Here is a 22,071-nt window from a genome sequence, read left to right as displayed (position 1 = left end):
TTACAAGAATATTTATTAGTAGCATTCAACAATAAAAGAGCCATTTCAAGCAGTTAATAAAACTCACTTTAATCAAATTAATCAACAGTACTTTAGAGATTTTATTTATTGGAAAATAGTTTGGTAGTTTGGTTGGATAAATTGTAGTGCATGCCTGTGCAAGAGCCTAATACATCAAGTCTTTGTACAATTTGATATGGTGAACAGAAGCCAACTTTATTTTTTCTTTGTGTTGTGCTTTGTGTTACCATAGGATGACAACAACACAGTAGTATTGGCAACGTGCAAGTGTTTCGGTTCCCACATGCTGCATCAAAGATGAGGATACAGGGACAGCCTGAGGGCGCGAGGAGGCGTCTGGATTTGAATGCATCTGGCGAGTTTAAGAGCGTGGAGGTCATCCGCGGTCGGGCTGGATATGGCTTTACTATTTCTGGACAGAGGCCGTGTATGTTGAGCGGCATCCTGGAAGGAAGCCCGGCACACTTGGTGGGGCTCAGACAGGGAGATTGCATCTTGGCTATCAATGGAAGTGACGTGTCCACTGCTTCTCATGAGACTGTGGTGCAGCTGATTGGCAGTTGCCAAGGACCCCTGTGCTTGGTGGTGCATGCTGAAGGTCGAATGATGGGAAACCCCATCCTTAATGATGCAAAATTTGGGATCGCTCAGAAAAGTGGTGTTTTCCAAAAGGCAAGTGTTCTCCGAACCATCTCAGATGACTCAAGCAACTCCTCCTTCAACTTGAGTCATTCTGTAACCAACAAACAGAGGCCGGTTTCAGAGCCAGATATGTCACAGTGGTCACAGCAGTGGAGTGTTTTAGCTGAGCAGCCAAAGGAGGAAACTTCAACATCTGGAGACGTAGACTCTGTTATTACAGACACAGAAGAAGCCAGTCCAGACTGGGGTGTTTTGAACATGACCTTGGTGGTGGGCTACCTGAGCTCCACAGAGCTGATTTTGAACACCAGTGAATTGGAGGACTGTTCGAAAGCCATTCTGGAGAGAATTCGACAGCTGGGCACAGAGCAGGACACCCATACCCTGGTGATGATGAAGATTATGTTTGATTGCATTCGACTTTGTGACGACACTGGAGCTGTTTTGGCAGCTTTCCCTGCTGAGAACCTGGTCTTAGGCGCTGTGTGTACTGAAGACCCACGTTTTTTTTGTCTGGTCACTACAGCACATATTATTAATGGCCGTGTACCAGATGACAGTCCCTTGTGCGCCTCCTGCCATGTTTTTTTCATTGACCCAGAGCTGGGAAACCACAAGGACCACACTGGGATTGCTGGCCGTTTTGGCTTCATGTGCACTCCAGATCCGGATGCCATGGGCTGTCTGCAATTCCCTCAGACCCCCCCAGATGTTCTTCACTTTGCAACCGTCCTTTACAGTGACATGGGGGAGGCTGTGGAAAGGCTAAGAGTCAAACTGGATGCAGAAGCTCAGGAGCAAGCCAAAGAGAACCAAAGCACTGGCAAACGTGGCAGTGCCAGCAGCACTGGGGACAGTGGTATTGGAAATGCTTCTCCCCCTGAGGAGAGAGCAGACAGGGATTTCCCTTCTGCAATCCAAAACCATCCTGGGGCCCACCTCCCCAGCTGTCCATGGGATTATCCTCTGGCTGAAGGCCTCATACCGATAACCCTCTCCACGTCTGGCCAAAAACTTGATCCAGAGAACAGTATCAGCACAGATTCCCTTTCAGAGTCACTACCTGGCCCAGATTCTCTTGCTAGCTTTTATGGAGGACCTCCACCCAGGCTAGAGTTCCAGTTCAAGCCCCCACCACCTCCTCTGCCTTTGGATAAAAAAACAAACTTCTTTGGAGATCCTCTCAGAGGGAGCCAAAGGTGGTTCTCAAAGCCGAAGTGGCCAAAAGCCGTAAATAGTGATCTGGCACCGCGAGAAATATCCAACAACTGGCCCTCCAACAGTAGTCTAAGTGCCAGCACAAATAACCTGCCACCTCCAATGAGCCAGATACCCTCAGAGAGATATCAGTCAGCTGAGATCAGGATGCTGCCTCCCAGGGAAGACTGGACCAAAAAGTTTGTAGAACAGAGACAGAAACAGCGGAAGGATGGCAGCACTAGAAATGTAAGCAAGACCTTTTTTTTTTTTAAATTTTAAAGCTGCAATGTATCGAATTTGAAAGTGAAAATTGAGATGCTTGTCTTATTTTGCCACTGAAAATGTTAATGAGGTTTATAAGTTCATACAGGTGACCCGTGGTCTAAAAATCACCATTTCCAAACATTTGTGACTTTTGAATATTTAATTTATTTCAGAGTCAAACAAAGCATATTTTTAATCATACATTTTGGCCCAAAAGGGTTACATTTCCTGATAATAATGTTTAGAAGAAAATATGTTCTTTAACGTTTAATGGGGGAATAATATGATTATACAAATGATCCTAAAGAGCCGACATTTCAAGCTGTAGACTGCTCTAAAAGCACAGCTTCAGGCACTGCATTCTAAGATTGGCTCTGCTTGATGTCATTGAGAGCGGATTTCCCTAAAATGGTCATTCCAGACACACACACCTCCGGCTGTGAGGTCAGCAGCCCCATCATCACTGGGGTATGGGTGTCCTATTCTGTACCTACTCGCTGTTCTGTTTATGTGGGGCAGCCAATTGAAGAAAGTTGGCTCAAAGGGGGAGGAGCTAAAACAGCTTGTTTCAGACTGAGGATTAACTAAGTGATTGCACCAAGGCCCAGTATAAGATGAACAGGGCTTATTTTGAGCTGTGAATCACACAAAGCTGTACCTGGATTGGTGTTCTGTTAACTGTAATTTCCCCATTGTGGGATCAATAAAGTATCATCATCATCAAACAAGGATGAGGTTTCCCGTCTTCTGTGAAGACCTCCTTAAAAATACTTTTTCAAGCTACTCTACATCTTTTTGAATTCTTGACAAATATAGTGCTTTTGCTTTCTGTATCATTTAATAGCTATTAGGGCTGCATAAAACGATTATTTTAGTAATCGAGTATTCTATCGATTATTCCAGCGATTAATCGAGTAATCGGATAAGAAATACTTTTTTTTATTAACAGTTTATCTGCATATTTTAACTTCCGTAATGCAGTTTCTCGCCATGTGAACAAACAGCGGTGAATGGAGCAGCTACAAAGTTCTCTTTTCTTCACCTTAACACTTGCTGATCAGGTGCTTGATGAAGGACCTCCAGCTGTTTCACAGATTTAATGGTGGTTACTAAAAGAAAAAGCTGCTGTTTTGGACGCTGGAAAAACGTTTCCTTTTTCACTACTTGAGCTCACCGTCACAGCTTCGCCTCTTTGCGCTTGCGCAGTTAAAACCGCTGCCTGCTATGAGTGTTTTGAAAAACTAGTGGCTGCGGGAGCCATGGCGCATGTGTGAGTAATGGTGTAATGCTTTGTATTCACAAGCATTCTCGAAAATACGTTTCTACTGCAGGTCTATATTTAGTCACTAATAAGGGATTAAAGTATAAAAAATATTTTGAAGGAGCCCCTCGGTCCTGGGGGGCGGGCCTTCCCGTACCGAACCATCGCTAGTGCTAATGGCCCGCGCTCGCTAGCAAACCAGTTCTGGTAGCTACAGCGGAAGTAAAGACAAAAGTAGCAGCTGAAATTCTCAGCGAGCACAACACACACAGAGAGCAGTGGAGGCGTGGAAATGCATGTCAGCGACAGTTGCCACCCGTCCCGTAAAGTACGGAACACGGCATGTTACGGAGCCGTATTCCACGGAGTCCCGTAACATACGGGGTTCTGTATTTTACGAGACAGGTGGCAACTCTAGTGATGATCCACTCTGTGTTAAATAAAATCCATCGTAGCGACGGAGAGCTTTTTAGAATGTGTGCTTGTGTATACGTGAGTGATTCACACTCCAGTCCAGTAGGTGGCGGTAATGCAGTTTTATGTTGGTTTGCCAGCCCCCAATAAACCCACAAAAAAACGTCAGCACTAATGCTGCTAATGCTAGTGAGGAGCGCCGCTTACACCGAGACAGCTGAGCGCTGCAGAGTTTAAACGAAGCATCGACACAGTAAATTTGTGTCGATAAATTTTTAGAATCGATTTAATCGAGTTAATCGATGAATCGTTGCAGCCCTAATAGCTATAATGTAAAGGAGAAAACTAAGTATCTGTTTTGTAAAGCGGTCATAAAGGAGCAGTCATGCTGAGGCTGTACTTATTAAAGTGGAACAGGAAGTAGTAAACGCGCAGAAGGTATTGAGTTTCCCGACACTGAAGGGGTGTCAGTGAGTCTGTTTTTAAAATGAAATAAAATATCACTACTTCAACAGTCAGTTGGTGCTGAGTGAGAACTGAGCTCAGAAAACACCTGCTGAAAGTTAATGAAGATAATAAAGAGGTTTGTTTTCAGTGTTGGTTTCTATGTTGCCCACAAGATGTCCCTGTGTATCCACAAGCTCTGTGCAAAACAGTCGTGCATCCAGTATCTCTGAAGTCATCTCTTTCACTCAGCCACACAGACTCAAATTAGTCAGCATGTAGGCAGACTTGTGTTTGTAAATAACTGGGTAATTAAGGATATTTGCAGTGTGCTTTGGATTAAGTTAAAACTCTCATTTACGTTTTTTTTTTTTCTTTTTTTCAGTTTTTCACCTTACTTGTTTAAGAATAGTATTTTACGTGTGTTTCTGAGTCAGCGCTGGATTGCATCTTTTTCCAGCAGCTTGCATTAGATCAGAAAAAAAAAAGACAATCTTGTACAGGAAGCCAGGCAAATTACAGGGTAGAGCCCATGTCATGCAGTGGTAATTATCTGCAAGCATTAGACACAAAACATCTCCAGTCACAAGAATATGTGGTGGCTGGTTTAGAGTGCAGTATCTGCAAGGTATTAGCTATGGTGTTTCCATCTGCTTTTTGACACACTGTGACATTAGAGTGTGCAATTATATGCGAATGTAGAAGCAGCGGCAGAGGAGAAATCTGTCAGATCTTGCAGATCATTTGAGATTCCAGAAAAATGTGTTTGAATGAACTCATCTCAAATTCAATTCTCACTTTGGTTTACTGTTACATTTTCATTTTCTCCTATCCCCAAGTAACTCTATTATCTTTGACTCTCCAGGCAAAAACTATCACAAACAGTTCAATTCTGGGAAAATTATGACAGTCATAACAAATGTTGTAATTTACAGTTAAATACGCAAGAAATTTCAGTAGATAAATAGTGACAGTAATCTAGCATGTAGTAGGTTCCAGTTTTGTAACTTGTAGGAAGATGAATTTTCTGGGAGAGAGAATGTCTTCTTGTATTCAATGATAATATCAGTAACGGTGATTTCAATTAATCTGGTTTAAACTGAGTTGCAATTACACAAACTCTTCTCTTTAGGGTTCCAGGTTTTGGGGTATGGGTGCTATACGTGCCTCTAAACGTCGTACAGCCAAACGTCTCAGCCTGGCACGATCGCTGGATGACCTTGACGTGAGTTCTTTTACCTTCTTTACTCTTTATGCTCACATGCTATTGTTTTGAAACACAGCCACATTTGTATTGAGGTTATTACCTCTGTACTCATTTTTTTTTTTTTTTTTTTTTAAAGCAGTTAGGGTGCTTTTTTCCCCACTTGGAAAATGTCTTTTCATTTTGATGCTCTGATAGTCTTCTGCCCTTCCCATTTTGCTAGGCCTGTATGCACAAAAATTACCTCATTAATGTGGACGGTTGAACCACCCCCCCTTTTTGCGCTCTGCTTTCAGCTTTTTTTTTTTTTTAACCTCTCATTTCCGTTGCCTTGAACTCTATGTTTGCTGCTACACTTGTGGCAAGGGGTGGCTCACAAAGTGGTCTTTGTGTCGGCCAGAGGCACAGTCCTGTTTGTTTGGTGCCACTAATGAGCGCTGCTTGCACGACTGACTCACATTTTCTCATATTAATGTTGCTGAGGAACTCTCTTTCTCCAATAATCTGTGCGTGCACGCATTACTCATGCGCATTGATTCTGATTCATATTCACAAAAACACACACACACACACACACACACACACACACACACACACACACACACACACACACACATACATCTTGTAATTGCTTTGAATGAACAGGCACGAAAACATACCAGAAAGTGGCACTACTCTATTGTGTGTCCACACAGGGGCACGCCAACAGCAACCGCACTGCATTCAAAGGATCACACCACAAATCTTCTCTTGAAGACGGTCTCAGCACACACTAAACAGCGCTGTTAAGAAAAGGCTTTAAGTTCTGACCAGGTCTGCCTCAAATGGCTAGAAATGATTACAAAAGCTGCAGTTTCTGCTTGTTTACTGCAGTATGTCTTCCTTCTTTTATTCTTAAGCCACTTTCCTAATCACCTGTTAATACTACCTCCCCTCCCCTCTTAATCCTCACTCTATGTTCACATTGTGAGAATCTGAGTAGCTTTTTTTTTTGTTATGTTACAAAGTCTTTACTTTTCAAAAACTGTTTTTTTTTTGTTCTCTTTTTTATCTTCTCGCCGGCTCATGTGCAAAGATTTCCTCGCCATGTGTGGGGGTTTGATGGTGCGTTTCGTTATATTTACTTTCTATGGCTTACCAGAAATAGCTAATTACATCAATCAAGAATAAAATTACCTCTGAGTATACCATCACCCCTAGCAACTAAGGCATCTCTTCTCTAGCACTGTTATGAGGCATCTATTCCTGCCCACTGTTAAATTTAAAGGGGGACGTTTTGAGCTGCCATGCTTTGCTTGTACAAAATAACACTGGCTGAATGGAGAGCTGGGTCCTCTCATGTTTAAAGCATTGTGTGAACTTATCTCAGCATTAGTTTTGACATCTTGGGTTTATCACTTCTATGCTGCTTGCACCTGCAGTGGATAGAGACAGGCCTAGACTAGTCTGAGTTGTCTTGGTTGAATTTGGCATATGTTGTGACACCTGTGTGTGGTTATCTACAGTCAGGGAATTTGTGATAATGTTTCTAAAAAGTAGATATCATAGGTTTTTTTTTTTTTTCCATGCACACTAAAATTTTATGCAGCCACTGAAGAGGGTTTGGTCTTCTCCATAATTGATAATCACCAGCACTGTGATAAAAAATATTTTTAGACATTTTTAATGGGGGTTTTCATTTATTCAAGCATAAAATGTGTGTTCTTTATAAAATAGCCAGAAATGGCAGGAAAATGCAAAGATTTCTGTTAAGTAACTCTATATGTAGAGTAATCATACTTATGAGTATAGTTAAGCAAGGAAAGTTAGGAGATGGTTATAGCTTCCTCATCTGAAAGAAATGAAGCCAATTTGAAAGTTCTTGCTTTTAAGTCTATGGTAAAATGGGTCTTTGCTCACTTGCTCTGTGACCTCAGTAAATGCTTTCCAGAGGGCTCATAAGCTTAAATGCTAGTTTCAATGAATAAAACATGAAGTTAATTTTGTCAATAATTGTCCCCATTGGTGTCAGAAAGGCTCATTGGCTAACAAATATTTAGTCACAAGTCGTTAGCTGTTTCCCTCAGTTTCACAGCCAGAGCTACATTACTGCTGACATTACAGTGAAAATGATCAGTTCACAATGATTTCACTAATTAATGGGTGATGGCATGGTGGCTGTATTCGTCTTTTATATACAGTCTATGTGTGGACACTATAAAATATTAAAAAAAAAACAAACAGTATACAGTGAAACAGCTGACGATAGTAAAAAAATACAGGGACATGTTTAACAGCTCTTTTAATATCACTTTCAAAGTATTTCTAATCGTGGATGCTAATTGCTGTAGCTGAAAGCAAAATGTTGGTCATTCTTTCTTGAATTGGGAACTGAGCTTCTTAACAGTTTGCTGTACTTTTTTTTTGTTTCATAATGTGCCAAATGTTTTCAGTGGGTGCCAATTTAGCACCCAGACTCCTTTACAGAGCCATGCTTCTACGTGCAGAATGTGGTTCAGATAAGCTCTCCCTGAAATAGCTGTCTGGATGACAGCACACGTTGCTGCATGTATTGTTCGGCGTTAACGGTGCCTTCACAGATGTGCAAATTATGTATGCCACATGCCAGATGCTGGCTTTTCAACTCTGCACTGGTAATAGGCCCAATGGTCATGAGATGTGCAAAAACAAGTCATGGTTTTGCTATGCATTCCAACTAATAACAGTTTAGGGAATGTATGGTTTTCAGAGGCATTTCATTCTGTTCACTTCTGGGTTTTAATTTCCAAAGCTTTCATCTTGGAGTCATGGGCAGAGATCAGGTGTGCTAAGAGGAACTCTTTTGTCCTTATAAAGACTCCCACACATGCAAGATGGGGTGGTTTCACTTAAGCACCAAATTTGGAGAAGGACTTGTTCCCAAAATGAGTTTTAATACTGTGAAGACTTTGTGTATGAGACAGAAGATACCAAAAAAACAGTGAAACTCAAGACCTTGTCTTCCCTGCCAAACTTTGAAAGCTGTGATTCCCTTCAGGGGGAAAACAACAAATGATGAACACATCAAACTGATGAACTGCAGTAAACTCTTCACCTTAGAACGCTGTTTAATGCATATATAATTACAGACAGCACAGAGAGGAATTCCTGTCCAAGTGTTTGATTTCTGCAGTTTTTTCTGACTTGAGTATGGTTGCGAAGGACAGTTCCCATGACAAGGCTTTAAAAAAAAAAAACAAAAGCCCACACATGATAAGCTCTCATTCAGTGCATCTGGACTCACAAGGACACTGTTACCCCTTTTCCGCCGCCGGGGTGCCGGTGCCGGTGCTGTTCCCAAAGGGACCGGCGAAAAGCTTAGGAACGGGCCCGCGTTTCCACCGCGCTTGCGAACCGCTCCTTTACGTATGAGTATGAGCGGGTCCTCGTCTGGACACGGAAGCCGAAGAGCGCAAACATGGGAGAACACGCTCCCCTTTCTTGTGCTGTGAACACGTTTTACGGTCCAAACAAAACTACTGCAGCATCTGTGTGCAGCACAGAGGGAAACATAGACAGAAAATACGAGCAAGACGACAAGTACGCGCTTTGTGTCCTTTTATCTGTGATATGAACTGATACAAAGCAGCAAGTTCAGCCTTAGAGCCCAACCTAATACACAGCCGTGAAAATTGCTTTGCTTTTCTCATGTAATACACATGTAATATGGTAGAAAAGTTTATGTTGAGACAGCAAAGTCACGCCCTTCTGCCGCTTTCGTCACGTGTTCTTGGTTCCAGACCAGCTAGCTTGCGGTGCCGGAGTTGAACCCGTTTTTCGGCCGAGCACCGAGTGCGTTCGTGGTGGAAAAACCGCTTAACGGTTCATATACTGGCACCGGCACCGGAACCAACGGGGTTCCGTTGGTGGAAAAGCGGCTTGTGAGTTCACCCTCAGCCTTTAGGGCAGACACCTGGGGATAACCTCTGTATGTGGCCTTGCAGTGTGTCGCGGACGAGCCCAGAACAATTTTGAAGTGTGTGTGTGTGTGTGTCACACTGGCTAGAAATTAGCATATTTTTGGTACCTGTCCTCACAGTAAAAAGGCTCTGATGTGTCGCTTTTGCATTTAATGTGCCATACATAGTATGAGCAGCATCTGATGCTTTGTGGTGTCTGCCTTTCTGCTTCACTTGAGGAACAAACTGTTGTATAATCCTGTGTTTGTATATGCATCGATTCATTTTTCCCACTGATTTCCCACAAAGAATACCCAGATGCACGCTCAGTGTTTGAGCATGTTGAAGAACGTCCTACTTTGTACATCCTTGTATTATTTTTGTGTCAGAGCCCCACTGCAAATGTCTCCCCCCTCGCATCCCGCTGCATCGCTCTGCTGCTATAAGCCCGTGTCTCGCTCATTGCAGACTCCTTGTTTTTAGCAGCAAACAGATGCTTTGCGCCTTCCATGCTCAGCAGATGACAGTGTGTTCAACTTTGTAGAGATGACACCATTAATTGGCTGCTGCGACTGTGTTCACTCTGAGGTGTTGCAGCACGTGAAAACATCTGTTCCTGTAAGCCGTCGGGTTAATGTGCACCATTTGATTTGGGCATACCCTATGTGCCTGCTGGGAAATTTGTCGCTTCTTTGCTCCATGTGTGAAGTTTCTCCTCTCCTTTTAGGTGTGGAAACATTACCACCTTTTTTTTTTTTCTTTTTTTTTTTTTTTTGCATGATTGTGGGTAATAGATCTATGCTGTGGGCGTAGCAGAAACCAAGAGAGGGCATGAAGACACATAGACGGAGAGGGAGGTAAATAGAGAGGGAATGAGGAGGAATTCACAGCAAAGAGAGCGAGAGAGGGAGTGAGAGAGAGAGAGGAACCGGCAGCAGAGGAAGAGAGAGGGAGCTTTTGAACTCTCAGTAGCTGTCAGGATTTTCGGCTCCTCTGCACGCTCTCTCCTCCCTCGTTCAGCTCTGCCTCTCTGCACTGCACACAGACGCGCACACGCACCGCCGAGATCCAACGGATGGACTCTTTTACACACACCAGGCGTGTGGAGCAGCGCTGAAAACAGGCAAAGCACACAGCGCCATACATGGAGCAAACTTTAACACTAAACTCTGTAAGTCACGAAATCCTGTCATCTGCATTATTTTTGCGTGTTTGGTGATGGCACCTTCATCTTGCACACCAGGGATATCTCCCCTGCCACTGTTGCTTGTCCTTCTTTGGGCTCTTTGTGGCTCCTGTTGAAGCTTTTTGAGCAGCATACAGTGGTTAGCTTGTGTGGTCTGTCAGAGGAATGTTTTGACCAGTGCCAGCTGAAATCCCATGTGCTGCATGACACACACTGCGCTGCTGTATACAGGAAAATGTGGTGTTGCGTCTATATCAGGATGCATGCTGACTTTAAATTAGATGCTCTACTGAAAGAGTTTTGTGAATTGACCCGGGGCTTGTTATTGTGAACTGCATGGGCCTTTGAATGAAGTGCGCTCTTTTGCACTTGCCCTGAGAAATGACCCTTTTCGCAGTGAGTTGGCGGCACTGGGAGAAGTTAGATTCGGCTAAGCGACGCTGAGATCCGGTGTTGTTGCTGTCAGATGGTATTAAATCAACAGGGAATTTTCAGTAGCATTTTATTCTGAGGGAATCATGTAACAGCTACAGTTTAGTTTGAACTTGAAATGGTTGCCTGTGGTTTTACCTTGCCCTTATTTGCCTTGTGCAGGCATGTCTTTGCTCTGATTCATCAGCCTTCTCTCTGCTTCTTTGTAGCACATCTTTTTTTATTTTTTCCTTTATGGAGCTTCATGACTAGTTAATATTTTTCATTGCAAGAGCTTAAGTGTAAGCAGACATCAAACTGAACTTTAATAAGTAGGAATTTTATAATAGCTGCTAAAATTAGATGCCATACTTCATTATATTATTTTGTACTCAACGAGTGTTGAGACTTGAGAAGATGAGCAGGTATCGTGTCTTCCTGCGGATTAGTGGGAATGGAAGGAGAACACGACGCACTTTTATCTCTCTGGCATCGCACGGCCAGCTCTGTAGAGTGGGTGGACTGCTGTGCTCACGATATGTGTCCTTAGGTTATCATTATAGGATGCAAACACTAAGCAGTCTGACATTTTTTAAATGTCTCCCCTATGATTCCTCTTCTTCTCTTTACTCAAAATGTTTTATTGCTTGCTCCAACTGGAAAAAACAAACAAACAAACAAAAAAAAACGGTACATTAACACAACAAAAGTTTTTTTACTGTCCAGCTGCTCGGCCTTAGACTATGCGGCAGCCTATAACCAGCTGAACAGATGTGGCTGTGGTTGCTGACTTTGCTGTTTGACCCATCTGTAACCACGGAAAATACCCGCCGCCTCACCATCTCTGGACGCAGGCGGACTCCTTCTCCGCTCTTGGCTGTTGTCGCACCAACACATGACATCACTTAGCGACATTCGGGATAATGGGATTTTTTATTTTATTTTAGGTAACCGCACAGCTTCTCATCATTTCCTGTTGATTGGGTATGTCTGAATGTTCTGAAGCTGATTCATTCCCCATTCTCTGTTTACCTCGCTCACTATTACTGTTATTAAACTTCTCTGCTTCACTGAAAGGGAACCTACTGCCAAGGGTGTGGAGGCTATTCAAAGAGGAACAACTTTAAAACTGCCAGTGTTTTTTTTTTTTTTTTTTTTTTTTTCTTTTCTTAACCTCCTTGGTAACAGTTGAGACATGTCTGGCATACTGTGGACTGCTCATCGTGTTCAGCTTTTTACCTCAAACCTGAGGCTCAGGTAACGCTGGGGCACATTTAATTCATATATGAGATGCTGAAACTAGGACGGATTGCAGACAGGCTTGGGAAGTTAATATAGTTGATATCTTTTTGGCCCTGTGTTGGGGCGAGATGATGCAGAACCAGGCCAAGGTCTTGTTGATATCGCACTGTAGGAGTCATAAACATGGATCGCTGGTACAGCCTAAACACTGACTTTCCATCTTGATCAGTTTTTTTAAACATCTTCTTTCTCTGGTCAACATAAAATATGATATTTCCTTTTGTATAGTGTGGTTAAAGCCTGACCTCATTATTTTAGGTTGTGCAAAATACAACATTTTATTCAGTTTGTGACCTACATGTGCTATGGTATTTCCAAAGGCAGTAAATAAAAAAGGGTAGGGAAATGATGTAGTGCTAGATGACTCTAATATCATTAAATATGTGCTTAAAGCTGACTTATTGTGCTCTTCCTTATTTTGTTGTCATGTATATATTGTTAAAGTAGTGGACGCCCAAGTGAGGGTATGAGTGTGTATGAGTAATCATGTGAGTCAACAGTTGAGGCTTTAGACTGCAATAAAATGCTCCATTTGAGAATTGGTTTCAACACTTGGCTGTCACTGATGTCACAGAGAGACATCTCCAGCACATAGCTCTTCTGTTTGTGGGCAGCAGCCAATCAGAAGAAAGTCAGCTTAAAGGGAGAGAAGCTGAAAGTTGTTTGACAGAGAAGATGGACTGTGAGGCTGTAGCAAGACTTAGTTTAAGATGAAAATGGATTATTTTTGACTGTCAGTAATGTAAAGCTACTCTAGTACAGTATGCAAGTAAATATATGCTGATGGAAATTAGTATTTCAAGTGCCTTTTAAACAAAAGCTGACTGGTAGAGTTTCCACAACAGGAATAAGTGTCTTACCTATTGCTACAGTTCTTATTCTGCATTTTGACGAGCTTTGCCCTATATCCATACAAACTAAATGCCATCTTACAGCTCCTAGGCCTGCGTGATAAACACAGGACAAACTTGCCTTCACTTCTTTCCCATTTCACTCAGATGGCTTTGGGTTCCCAGCATGACCAAAAGGACAGAGGGGTTTAAAGTCAGTAGGACTTAGAGAGGAAGTAAAGAGTTATACTTCTTTGTCATCAGCAACCTATAGCCTTGTTACACTTCCAGGTAGCAGATGGTATTAGTATAGTGTTATCATCACAAAACAACTGTAGCCATGCACCCAGAATTTTCAGAAAACTTTACATTTTTGTTTAGTTTGGTGAAGAACGGAGGGGACTCTGAGCTAATTATAGGTGTCTGGTTTCAGGTTGGAAAGTCCATTTCTGGTGGTTCTTTTCCATTTAAAAAAAAAGGGAGCAGCAGGAGGGTGTGGTTGCATCTTATGTGGTTTATTCACCTCGAGCCCTCCAGGCTTGTGTGCGTGCAGCCCTTTCTCTGTGATAATAAACTGCTGTGGGAAAGGTCCTGATCACTGGTTTTAGTTGCCCTCTCTGAAGTCAGTGTGTTTTTGTGAAGTTCAGCTGTACATTGTAAATTGAAAGGTTTTTTAGTTGTTGCTTATTTGGTATATAGCCCTTCTTTGACATTCTCTGTTACTTTACAACAAATAGAGATAAAGTTATGTTTTCATGCTTTCAGACTTCATGGTTGTCTGCAACCTTTAGCTCTTGTTTAGTTTAATTTATGAACTTTTTAACATTACACAGTGGTTCGGTGTATGAGAAAATCACACGTGAACGCAGAATCAGTATTTCCAGTAGTGAGAACGCACAACACTACTGACCATGCAAACGAGTAGAGCAGCAAAGGCAAAGGGGTAAACACATTGTTTAGAGGAATGCTAGAAGTACCTGTCAGATTCTTTTTATTTAATAGGAACATCAAGCACACCAGCAGTACTGCACAAATCATACTAATACCAGTTTAATCCAGACAGAAGCAGGGCTTTACTCTTCTGTGGTGACTAACCTGTAATTATTGAAGAACAGGCAATAGATTACTGCTGATCAGTGGGATTAAGGGATGAAAATGTACTGATTTCCATGCAAATCACTTGTACAACTCTTTGAAGAGATAATTTGTTTACTAAATGGAAACTAAGTGGACCCTTCACTTGGCTAATAGCCAGAAGCCAGGCACGTAACCATCCAGCAACATTATACTGATACATTATACTGGATCCTTATCTGTTTCCTTAAACTTTTCAGAGATAAGTCGCACAATGGAAATGTTCGAGGATAAAGAGTCATTTTTACATGCATGAATAACACAACAAGCTTAGATCTAAATTTGTTAATGACATCTACAGTCTCTTCACTCTTTTTTTTCCTCATGTAGATGTTCTTGTTTGTCTTATGATGTAAACTGTAGTAGATGGTGAGATGGGATAACAACCTTGATTAAAAATATAATGCGTCTTTTCCACTCCTGTGTCTTTGTGTAGGTAAAATGAAAGAATTACAGATTAACAAAACACTTTTGTTGTAATTATTCTGCTAAATTTACGTCTTACTACATCTATAAATACTGCAAAGCATCTGAGCAGTGTTTGCGAGGGTCTCCAGGAAAATCACATGCCTTCTAACGTCAAACTAGAGTTAGCGTGTTACAAAACCTTCATCGTGAAATCAAAACTAACCAAGAACATGTGAAGCTCAGTTAGATCAGAACTCATTTCTGGAGCTATTGTGACAAACATAGAATTACTCAACAGTGCATTACGCCACATATATGACTGTTTTCTGTCTGTAAATCATCAAATATGTTCTTGCCTGAAGGGAGTGAGTATGGTTTCACAGTCCTTGAACCACAGACATAACAGCGATAACAGATCTAACGAGACGACCATTGTGTTCATGTTTTTCCCGTTCCTGCTCTTTTTGCATCACATAACCATGCTGACCTCCTCAGATCCTCGCTAATTCGATAAGAGGGCCTTTCAGATTTGTCGTGACAAATAAGATTACTGCAGTAAAAACATTGGATCCTCCAAAATCAAACATAGGGGGCTGTCTGTCAGAGGAGTTTCATCATTTTCCAAATCACTCTGTTTGCTTGTCTCCCCTACACTCCTTGCATGTTTGGAAAAGAGATGTGTCTTCTCTCTTATCAGTTGCCGCACCCTCAGCCTCCCTCCCTCAAAAGGAAGTTGCCTTCATGCAAGGCGCTTTCTGATGTTATTTTCAGGGAATAGTTTGTCGACTGCCACAGATAGCAGACCTAGATTATTTTCCATCTTGGGTCATGATTGCATGTTTGAGAACTTACCATGCAATTAGTCCTGTGACAAGCAGCACTTATTGCTGTTGTAAAGCCTGTCGGGAAATCTTTCACGTATTGATAGAGGCTCAGCGCTCGTGCAAAACCTATTCGCTTTGTGGCAGCAGGCGGTTTTTTTCAGTTGTAACCACTAAAGCAAAGAACTAGAAAAAGGTCTTTCAGGAGGCATTTCAACAGGTTTTGCCCTTGTCATGTGCTTAGACGTGCTCTCTTGGCTGCAGAAGGCTTTCTGCCTGAGGGAGGTCAAAGGGCAGACGCAGACTTAAAGGGCTGAGGAGGGCTGATCTGTGTCCTTTGTAACAAGAGTTGTGGATGACTCAGCTCTGCACCAAAAATGGCTTCTGATTGCTGCATGACAGGTTTTATCCTCACATTAAAATAAAGTTCCACTTATACGGGATTTTTGGTGCCAGTACTCATTTTTAGGCAGCATACAAGTGATATCACTGCATCTGCCAATATTCTTTATGTACTGTATTTGATGTCGTGACAGTGAGGGGAATCCATTCGTCCCCTCGGGAAAATACAAAATAAGTTCTAAGCTTCATGCTATGATGAAACATTTTTATGCTGATGGCGGTTGTTTCTTATAGAACCTGACTGATATATACTGCCATGGCAATATATTTGGTCGATATTAGTCATTTGCCAATATATTGGTATCAGCATTTATAATGGCCAGTAAATTAAAATTTTAAAAAAATTAAAGAAGAGATGGGAGAAACATCCTTCAACCATGATTTGAGTGATGTCATTGCATAGTGACACTGACATTGCACCTGAGGACACTCTGCAACTTTCCTATTGGCACCATGTTTGGAACACCACAAATGCGACAACCAGGAGATCCCAGCAGGCAGAGTGTAAATAAGTAATTAATGACTACTTGTGACATTAAAACAAAATTAGCTTTAAACTGAATTTTTATATTGCCTCAGTAAGGACTCATAAATAGATACACATAACAAATGTTAGGGAAATCTGTTTCACATGTCTGAAAGAAACAAATATTGTCTGATGCTGGCTTTTTAAACCACCAAATATCAGTATTGTATCGGTCTTAAAGATCCCATATCGGTTGGGCTCAAGTCTCCTCTGGAATCCTGAATTTTATTTATTTATTTATTTTTTTCTGTTTATTTTTTACCAGGCTATGAAGGCACACGATGAGGAGGTTTTAGCAACTGGTGATGTGCAACTCAGAATTAAACAAACCACTCAGCTGAGCATCACCGGGAAAATGTTGTTCAGTATTTTTTTTTCTATATCATCATAAATGTCATTTCACAAATTTCTTTGAAATATCACAACAAAATTTTTAAGCTATATTGCCCACCGTAGTAACAACAAATGAGGGCAGAGTGTATAAGCATTATTTGTAATGGCTAAGAAGGGGTGACTCATCTGGTTTGCAGAAAGTAGTCTAATTGCATAGAAGTTTATGACAAAATGACCCTACCTCTGACTTAATTTATGACGTTAATAAACCCTTTCGTTGTGAGTTTATGGTCTAAATTACTACTTTCAAGATTTATTGAATACAGCGTGAACGTTATAGTTTTGGGTGAGTTTAGGTAATCCAACCCTTGCTTGTCATGTCAGGTTTAAGACAACAGCCAGAATACCAAACAAACAAACAGGACATCAAAGCAGGAGTCTGTAAACTGTTATTGTGGTGTCTGCATCCATCTTATATAGTTTATAGTTCTATCCTTCAAAAAAGAAAAGTAAGGTTGAATTACACAGACTTATAATAACCATGCCAAGACACACCGAAGGTGTACAGGTGGCACTTTTTGTTAGTTTTTCTATTAACTGATCAGCTCTGCTGGACAAACACAATTTCTAAATTACCCAAGCATAATTCTTTACATTATGTTTTGTAAACAAATTATCAAGCACTGATACTGATATAAGTGTGACAGGCAAACCCTGTCCAGCTGATATGTCTCTATGGCTTTACATTAAAGCGCACACATTCTGCCTTTCAGTTCTGCACTACAGTGTAAAGTACAGGAAGGTACTTTCAGCTGCTCCCTTATTTCCCATGGGGGTTGCCACAGCGGATGAAGCCGCGTATTTGATTTGGCACAGTTTTTACGCCAGATACCCTTCCTGACGCAATCCTCCCATTTATCCGGGCTTGGGACCGGCACAAGGACTACACTAGCTTGTGACATCTTTAGGTTGGGTTTATGTCTCCACCACTGAGCCACCATGATAGTGTAAAGTATACAGAGGGAATATTGTGCTCAAACCTTAGAGCACAAATTTTAGATTTTAGAGACGTTCCAGGAGCTGTGTCAGCGCAGTCCAGAATAATAACAATTTTCACCTGCAAGTGGCTTGTCTGTTTCTGGTTTTCGCATTGTTGATAAAAGCATGCTCTAATAAACAGATTTATTAGGTTAAAGACAGAAAATGTTGCAGGTTTTATGTGCAGAATCTATTCAAAAGATCCAGCTTAAAGCACAGTTTGGAACACAATTTCTTTCTCTTCGTTAGGCTTCAGTGTGGATCAGCTGTGACATGATGTGAGGCTTTGTTCAGACCAGTAACTGCAGTTCTCGCTTTCATTTCAGTAAGACTGCTCCATTAATTTGGGGTGGGGGTGGGGGGGTGGGGGGTGGTGGTGGTGGTGGGGGGGGGGTGCTGCTGTTGTAGAGAGCTCTGGCAGAAAAAAAAAATCCCCATATTTTGAAAACAACTTAAACTGTATGCCATTAAGTGGATTTGCTACAACTTGATGTAATGCCATATAGCAAGAGGCTGTGTTCCTCAGTCAGATAAATGAAGGTGTGAATTCCTTATGGATTATTTTGAAGCAAATTAGTAGGTGTTAGAGGCACGGACTGCGTAGGTGTATCCCTGCTACGTTGGTTCACATGTGCGCAGCAGTACAAGGTGCGAAAAGCCCGGGTGAAATAGGATATAAATTGTCATGTTTGTGATTAAATAAATTCACTGTAAGCCTGTTAAGGCACTGATTGCTTTGAAACAACAACTCAACTAATGGAAACACTTTTTTCCAGGATTCGCACTTTAAACACATTGAAACACAGGATTGGCGATGACAGGACCAGCCTGATAAACGCAGCTGTACATTGTGCATAATCTCAGTGCAGATTTATCAGCATATGCTGCCTTTTATCTGCTGCCTTGAGATGTATGCAAAGATTTCAAATACTGAAGAAGTGGCTTTTTACAAAGTATAAAGCAGCTGGGGGCAACAGGTACTTTCTAAAAACCACGGCAGGTGTGTGAAGGTTAAATGGAGCTATTAGAAGCACTATAGTGTACACGTGAAGGCCCAAAGACATTTGTACATTCTAGTGCATTTGAAACAATACTCAAGCTATTTCTTTCCCTCCTTTCTGTTTCTTTTTTTTAAATGCATTTACATACATGAGCACACACGCTGCTCCTGAGGGCAACAAGAACGCCCCATCCAAACCATCAGTGCAGCCATTCAAATAAGATGATCAATTCCCAATGTGATCAAGCATGTGGAAATGTAATAAACAGGAGAAATCTACCGTGAAAACTATGCTGTTAATTTTGCTGAAAACAGTGGATGAGATACAGTGTTTAAGTCCGAAGAACGCGAGCTCATTTGCCACGGGAAAGCCTCAGAATGAGCCACCCGTGCTTTAAGAATAATAGCTGGTCTGAAAACAGTAGACTGCTGATTGTAGAGATTTGCCAGATATGTGGAGGCACAGTGCTGCGGCAGAGAGGAGGAGTGATGCCAGATTTAAAACCATAAATAAATAAATAAATGAATAATCTTTTTCTGGTACATGAGCTTTAATAGCCAGCACAAAAAACACCAATTGACACGGCTGCCATTTGGAGTTTAAGAATGGTGCTCTGTGACAGCGGATAATGAAGCCCAGAGTTCAACTTGTGGGCTACAAACTTTTATTTTGATTAAACAAAATTCATATGGTCTCAATTTGAGCTGACTGGGTCATTCTTGTCTCTCTTTTTTTTTTTTTTTTTTTTTTTTTTGAGTGAAGAGGAAGAGCGAGAGAGAGAGAGAGCGAGAGCGAGAGAGGCCCGGCTGGAAACAAAAGAGGGGGAAGGCCGGTGCGGTTTTCACATAGTGAGTGTGTGTTTTTGCAAAGGCAATAAAAGGGGGTTAATTCATCTGATTCCTTCATGCCACTGTGGCAGGGGCTGTATGTATTGTCAGGCGGGTTGCTGTGGCAACAGCTGCGGAGTAAGGAAATCTTTCTTTCCTCTTTTTGCACCCCCCCCCCCTCTCTCTTTCTCTTTCTCCAGTACCTTCTGCCTCATTCTCCCTCCCTCTCTTTCCCTCTTTCCAACTTGTACAGACATGGTTTGCAAAGTTTTGGGTGGGGAATGTTCAGGTATGCGTTCACACACACACACACACATATTCTGTCTGCTTGCTGCTGGTGTTGCAGACTAGGGAACAATGAGTCTCAAAAAGAGACTTTCCTTCAAGAGGACCTGGAACTTCAACACTGTAAGTAAACAGTGGCTTGCCAGCTGAGCCTCCTCTTCCTCTCCTGTATGAAACGAGGAGACTCCTTCTGTTCACTCAGCTGTTTTTCTCATTAATCTCCCTCTTTGTCGCTCGTCTCTCTCCCAGTCAGAACAGCTGTTTGAAGTGGCAGGGACTTGTCGGCTGTTTCTTTGTGGAGCGCTAGAATCAGCCTTAACTTGTGTAAAAGTTCAGACTGGGCTTTTTGTATAGAAGTGTGAAAAGGTACTGCAAAGGGAACGTTTCAACCCAATAGTTGAGGGCAGAGACATGCCTAAACAAGCTCAAAAGATAAAAGAAGTCACTCTTTAAAGATGAGTAACACAATCTGAAAGAGGCGATAATGAGTGAGATTAGCTAGGTGTGAATGCAGTCAGTCCTTCAGTTGTTTCACACTGATAAAAGTTTGCGTTGTTGTGCCTCAACTTAGATCACACACATAAATCTGTCTGTGTGATCATCTACGTTCCTTCAGCATGTGGTGTCCCGAGATGCCAGACTGTATGGCGTGGGGGGCTGTACCCCAGTAAAGCTGGAAGAGTCTTTTCCAGCTGGAGAGCCAAATCATGCTCTTTTTAGAGTCAGCGAGCTCGCCATGACTTCAATTGTGATATTGCCCATTTGGCTGACAGACTTTAGCGGGCAGCTTTTAGGGGAATTCCAGTTGGGAAGTGGGGTATTTGCAGTTTTGATTCATATAAAAAGAATCAAAGAAGGCCTGCGGTTCTGCTGTGCCACCCACAGTGGATCTGTTTGTCACCAGAAGTGTCAACAGGGGAAGGAGGTGTATTGACTAGAGGTGCCAGGGTCATCACTTTGGCCTCATTGTAGCTGACATGTAGGGAAGAAATAATGAGTTGGAAAAACACAGTGAAGTGTGTGGTCTAACTGCAGCAGCACATATCACTCCACCTCCTTATCTGGTCAAATTTTAGAAGGACAGTGTGTATAATTTCTTTGTATCTGAGAAAAGCATTTAGATAATTAGTCAGTTTATTTGTTTACGAAAACACACCTGTTAAAATCATATTATTTTATTATCATTTTATTTATTAGTACATTTGTTGAATTCAGGATCTTGAATCAGATTTTTGACCGAGTTTTGGCATAAGCCGCGTTTCAATACGGAATGACTTGGTGCGGGTTGACTCGGCTTGCTGTGATTTGACGGCATTTCCATTAGGACCAGGTACACTTTGCCGGTCCTTTTTCCGTACTCACTCACCTGAGGTTCTGAGCGATCTGAGGCGATCCGAAAATGTGACGCGCAGGACAGCATGCCACTGATTGGCCAGGGAGTGTCGTCACTAGCGGAGTCAAATGAGCGATTCCTTCACCAGAATCGATGATATTAAACTAGCATTAGCTGTTAGCTTGCCTCTATCTCATCTATTGTTGTATTTTGAGTCGCATTCGAGTTACATCATGAGACTACTGCCCGCTGTGCTGTATCAACTCCACCCACACTGTGGTGGTCCTGTTGACTGAGTCAACCCGCGCCGAGTCGTTCTGTATGGAAACGCGGCTATAGATGAGATGAGAACCCCACCAATTTATCAGCGGGCCAGTATTATTGGCCTGTATTAGCTATTTTCTTATTTATTGTTGTTGCCATTTATAACTAACCTTCTTCAACTAATGTGTTGACATTGCGTAGTCTGTCCACCAGAGGGCACTCTGCAACTTCCCTGTTGGCAGCACACACCACAAATAATCAGCCGATCTAAGCAGAGTTGGGCAGAGTTTAAACAAATAAATAACTACACATAACAAATGTTAGAGAAGTCTGCTTATGTTTTGTGCATCTGAAAGAAGAAAAAAAAAATCAGCCAATATATATAGGATTTTTAAATCACTAATATCAGTATCGGTCGTAAAAATTCTGTATCGATCACATTTTAGATGATATGAAAAAGTGGGCGTAGCTTTCTGGTCTGGAAAGTGAAACTGATGCAGTACCTCAAACCTTCCTATGTTCTAATGGTCAGCAGGGGGCGACTCTTCTACTTGCAAAAAGGAGCTCAGTTGTATAGAAGTTGATGGGAAAATGATCTATATG

General features: G+C 41.9%; 1 protein-coding gene across 5 annotated transcripts in view; it reads left to right on the top strand.

Moving 5' to 3' along the window:
• LOC115797188 (regulator of G-protein signaling 12-like) overlaps window positions 1-22,071 on the top strand; it is a 43,801-nt gene that overhangs the window by 723 nt on the left and 21,007 nt on the right. Inside the window, exons 2-3 of one of the 5 annotated variants that reach the window (XM_030753695.1) lie at window positions 254-2,109; window positions 5,379-5,471. In XM_030753695.1, coding sequence (XP_030609555.1) covers window positions 319-2,109; window positions 5,379-5,471 — 1,884 coding nt within the window. In that variant the 5' untranslated portion in view covers window positions 254-318. Of the gene's footprint in view, window positions 1-253; window positions 2,110-5,378; window positions 5,472-10,254; window positions 10,539-19,903; window positions 19,995-22,071 lie in introns of those variants that run through there. The other 4 variants (XM_030753696.1, XM_030753697.1, XM_030753700.1 and 1 more) reach the window with 4 other exon arrangements.

Source organism: Archocentrus centrarchus, chromosome 18, assembly GCF_007364275.1.
Source record: "Archocentrus centrarchus isolate MPI-CPG fArcCen1 chromosome 18, fArcCen1, whole genome shotgun sequence".
NCBI classification, from domain to species: Eukaryota; Metazoa; Chordata; class Actinopteri; order Cichliformes; family Cichlidae; genus Archocentrus; species Archocentrus centrarchus.
The sequence above is the reverse complement of the archived record's forward strand: the minus strand, read 5'-3'. Positions and strand labels throughout refer to the sequence as shown.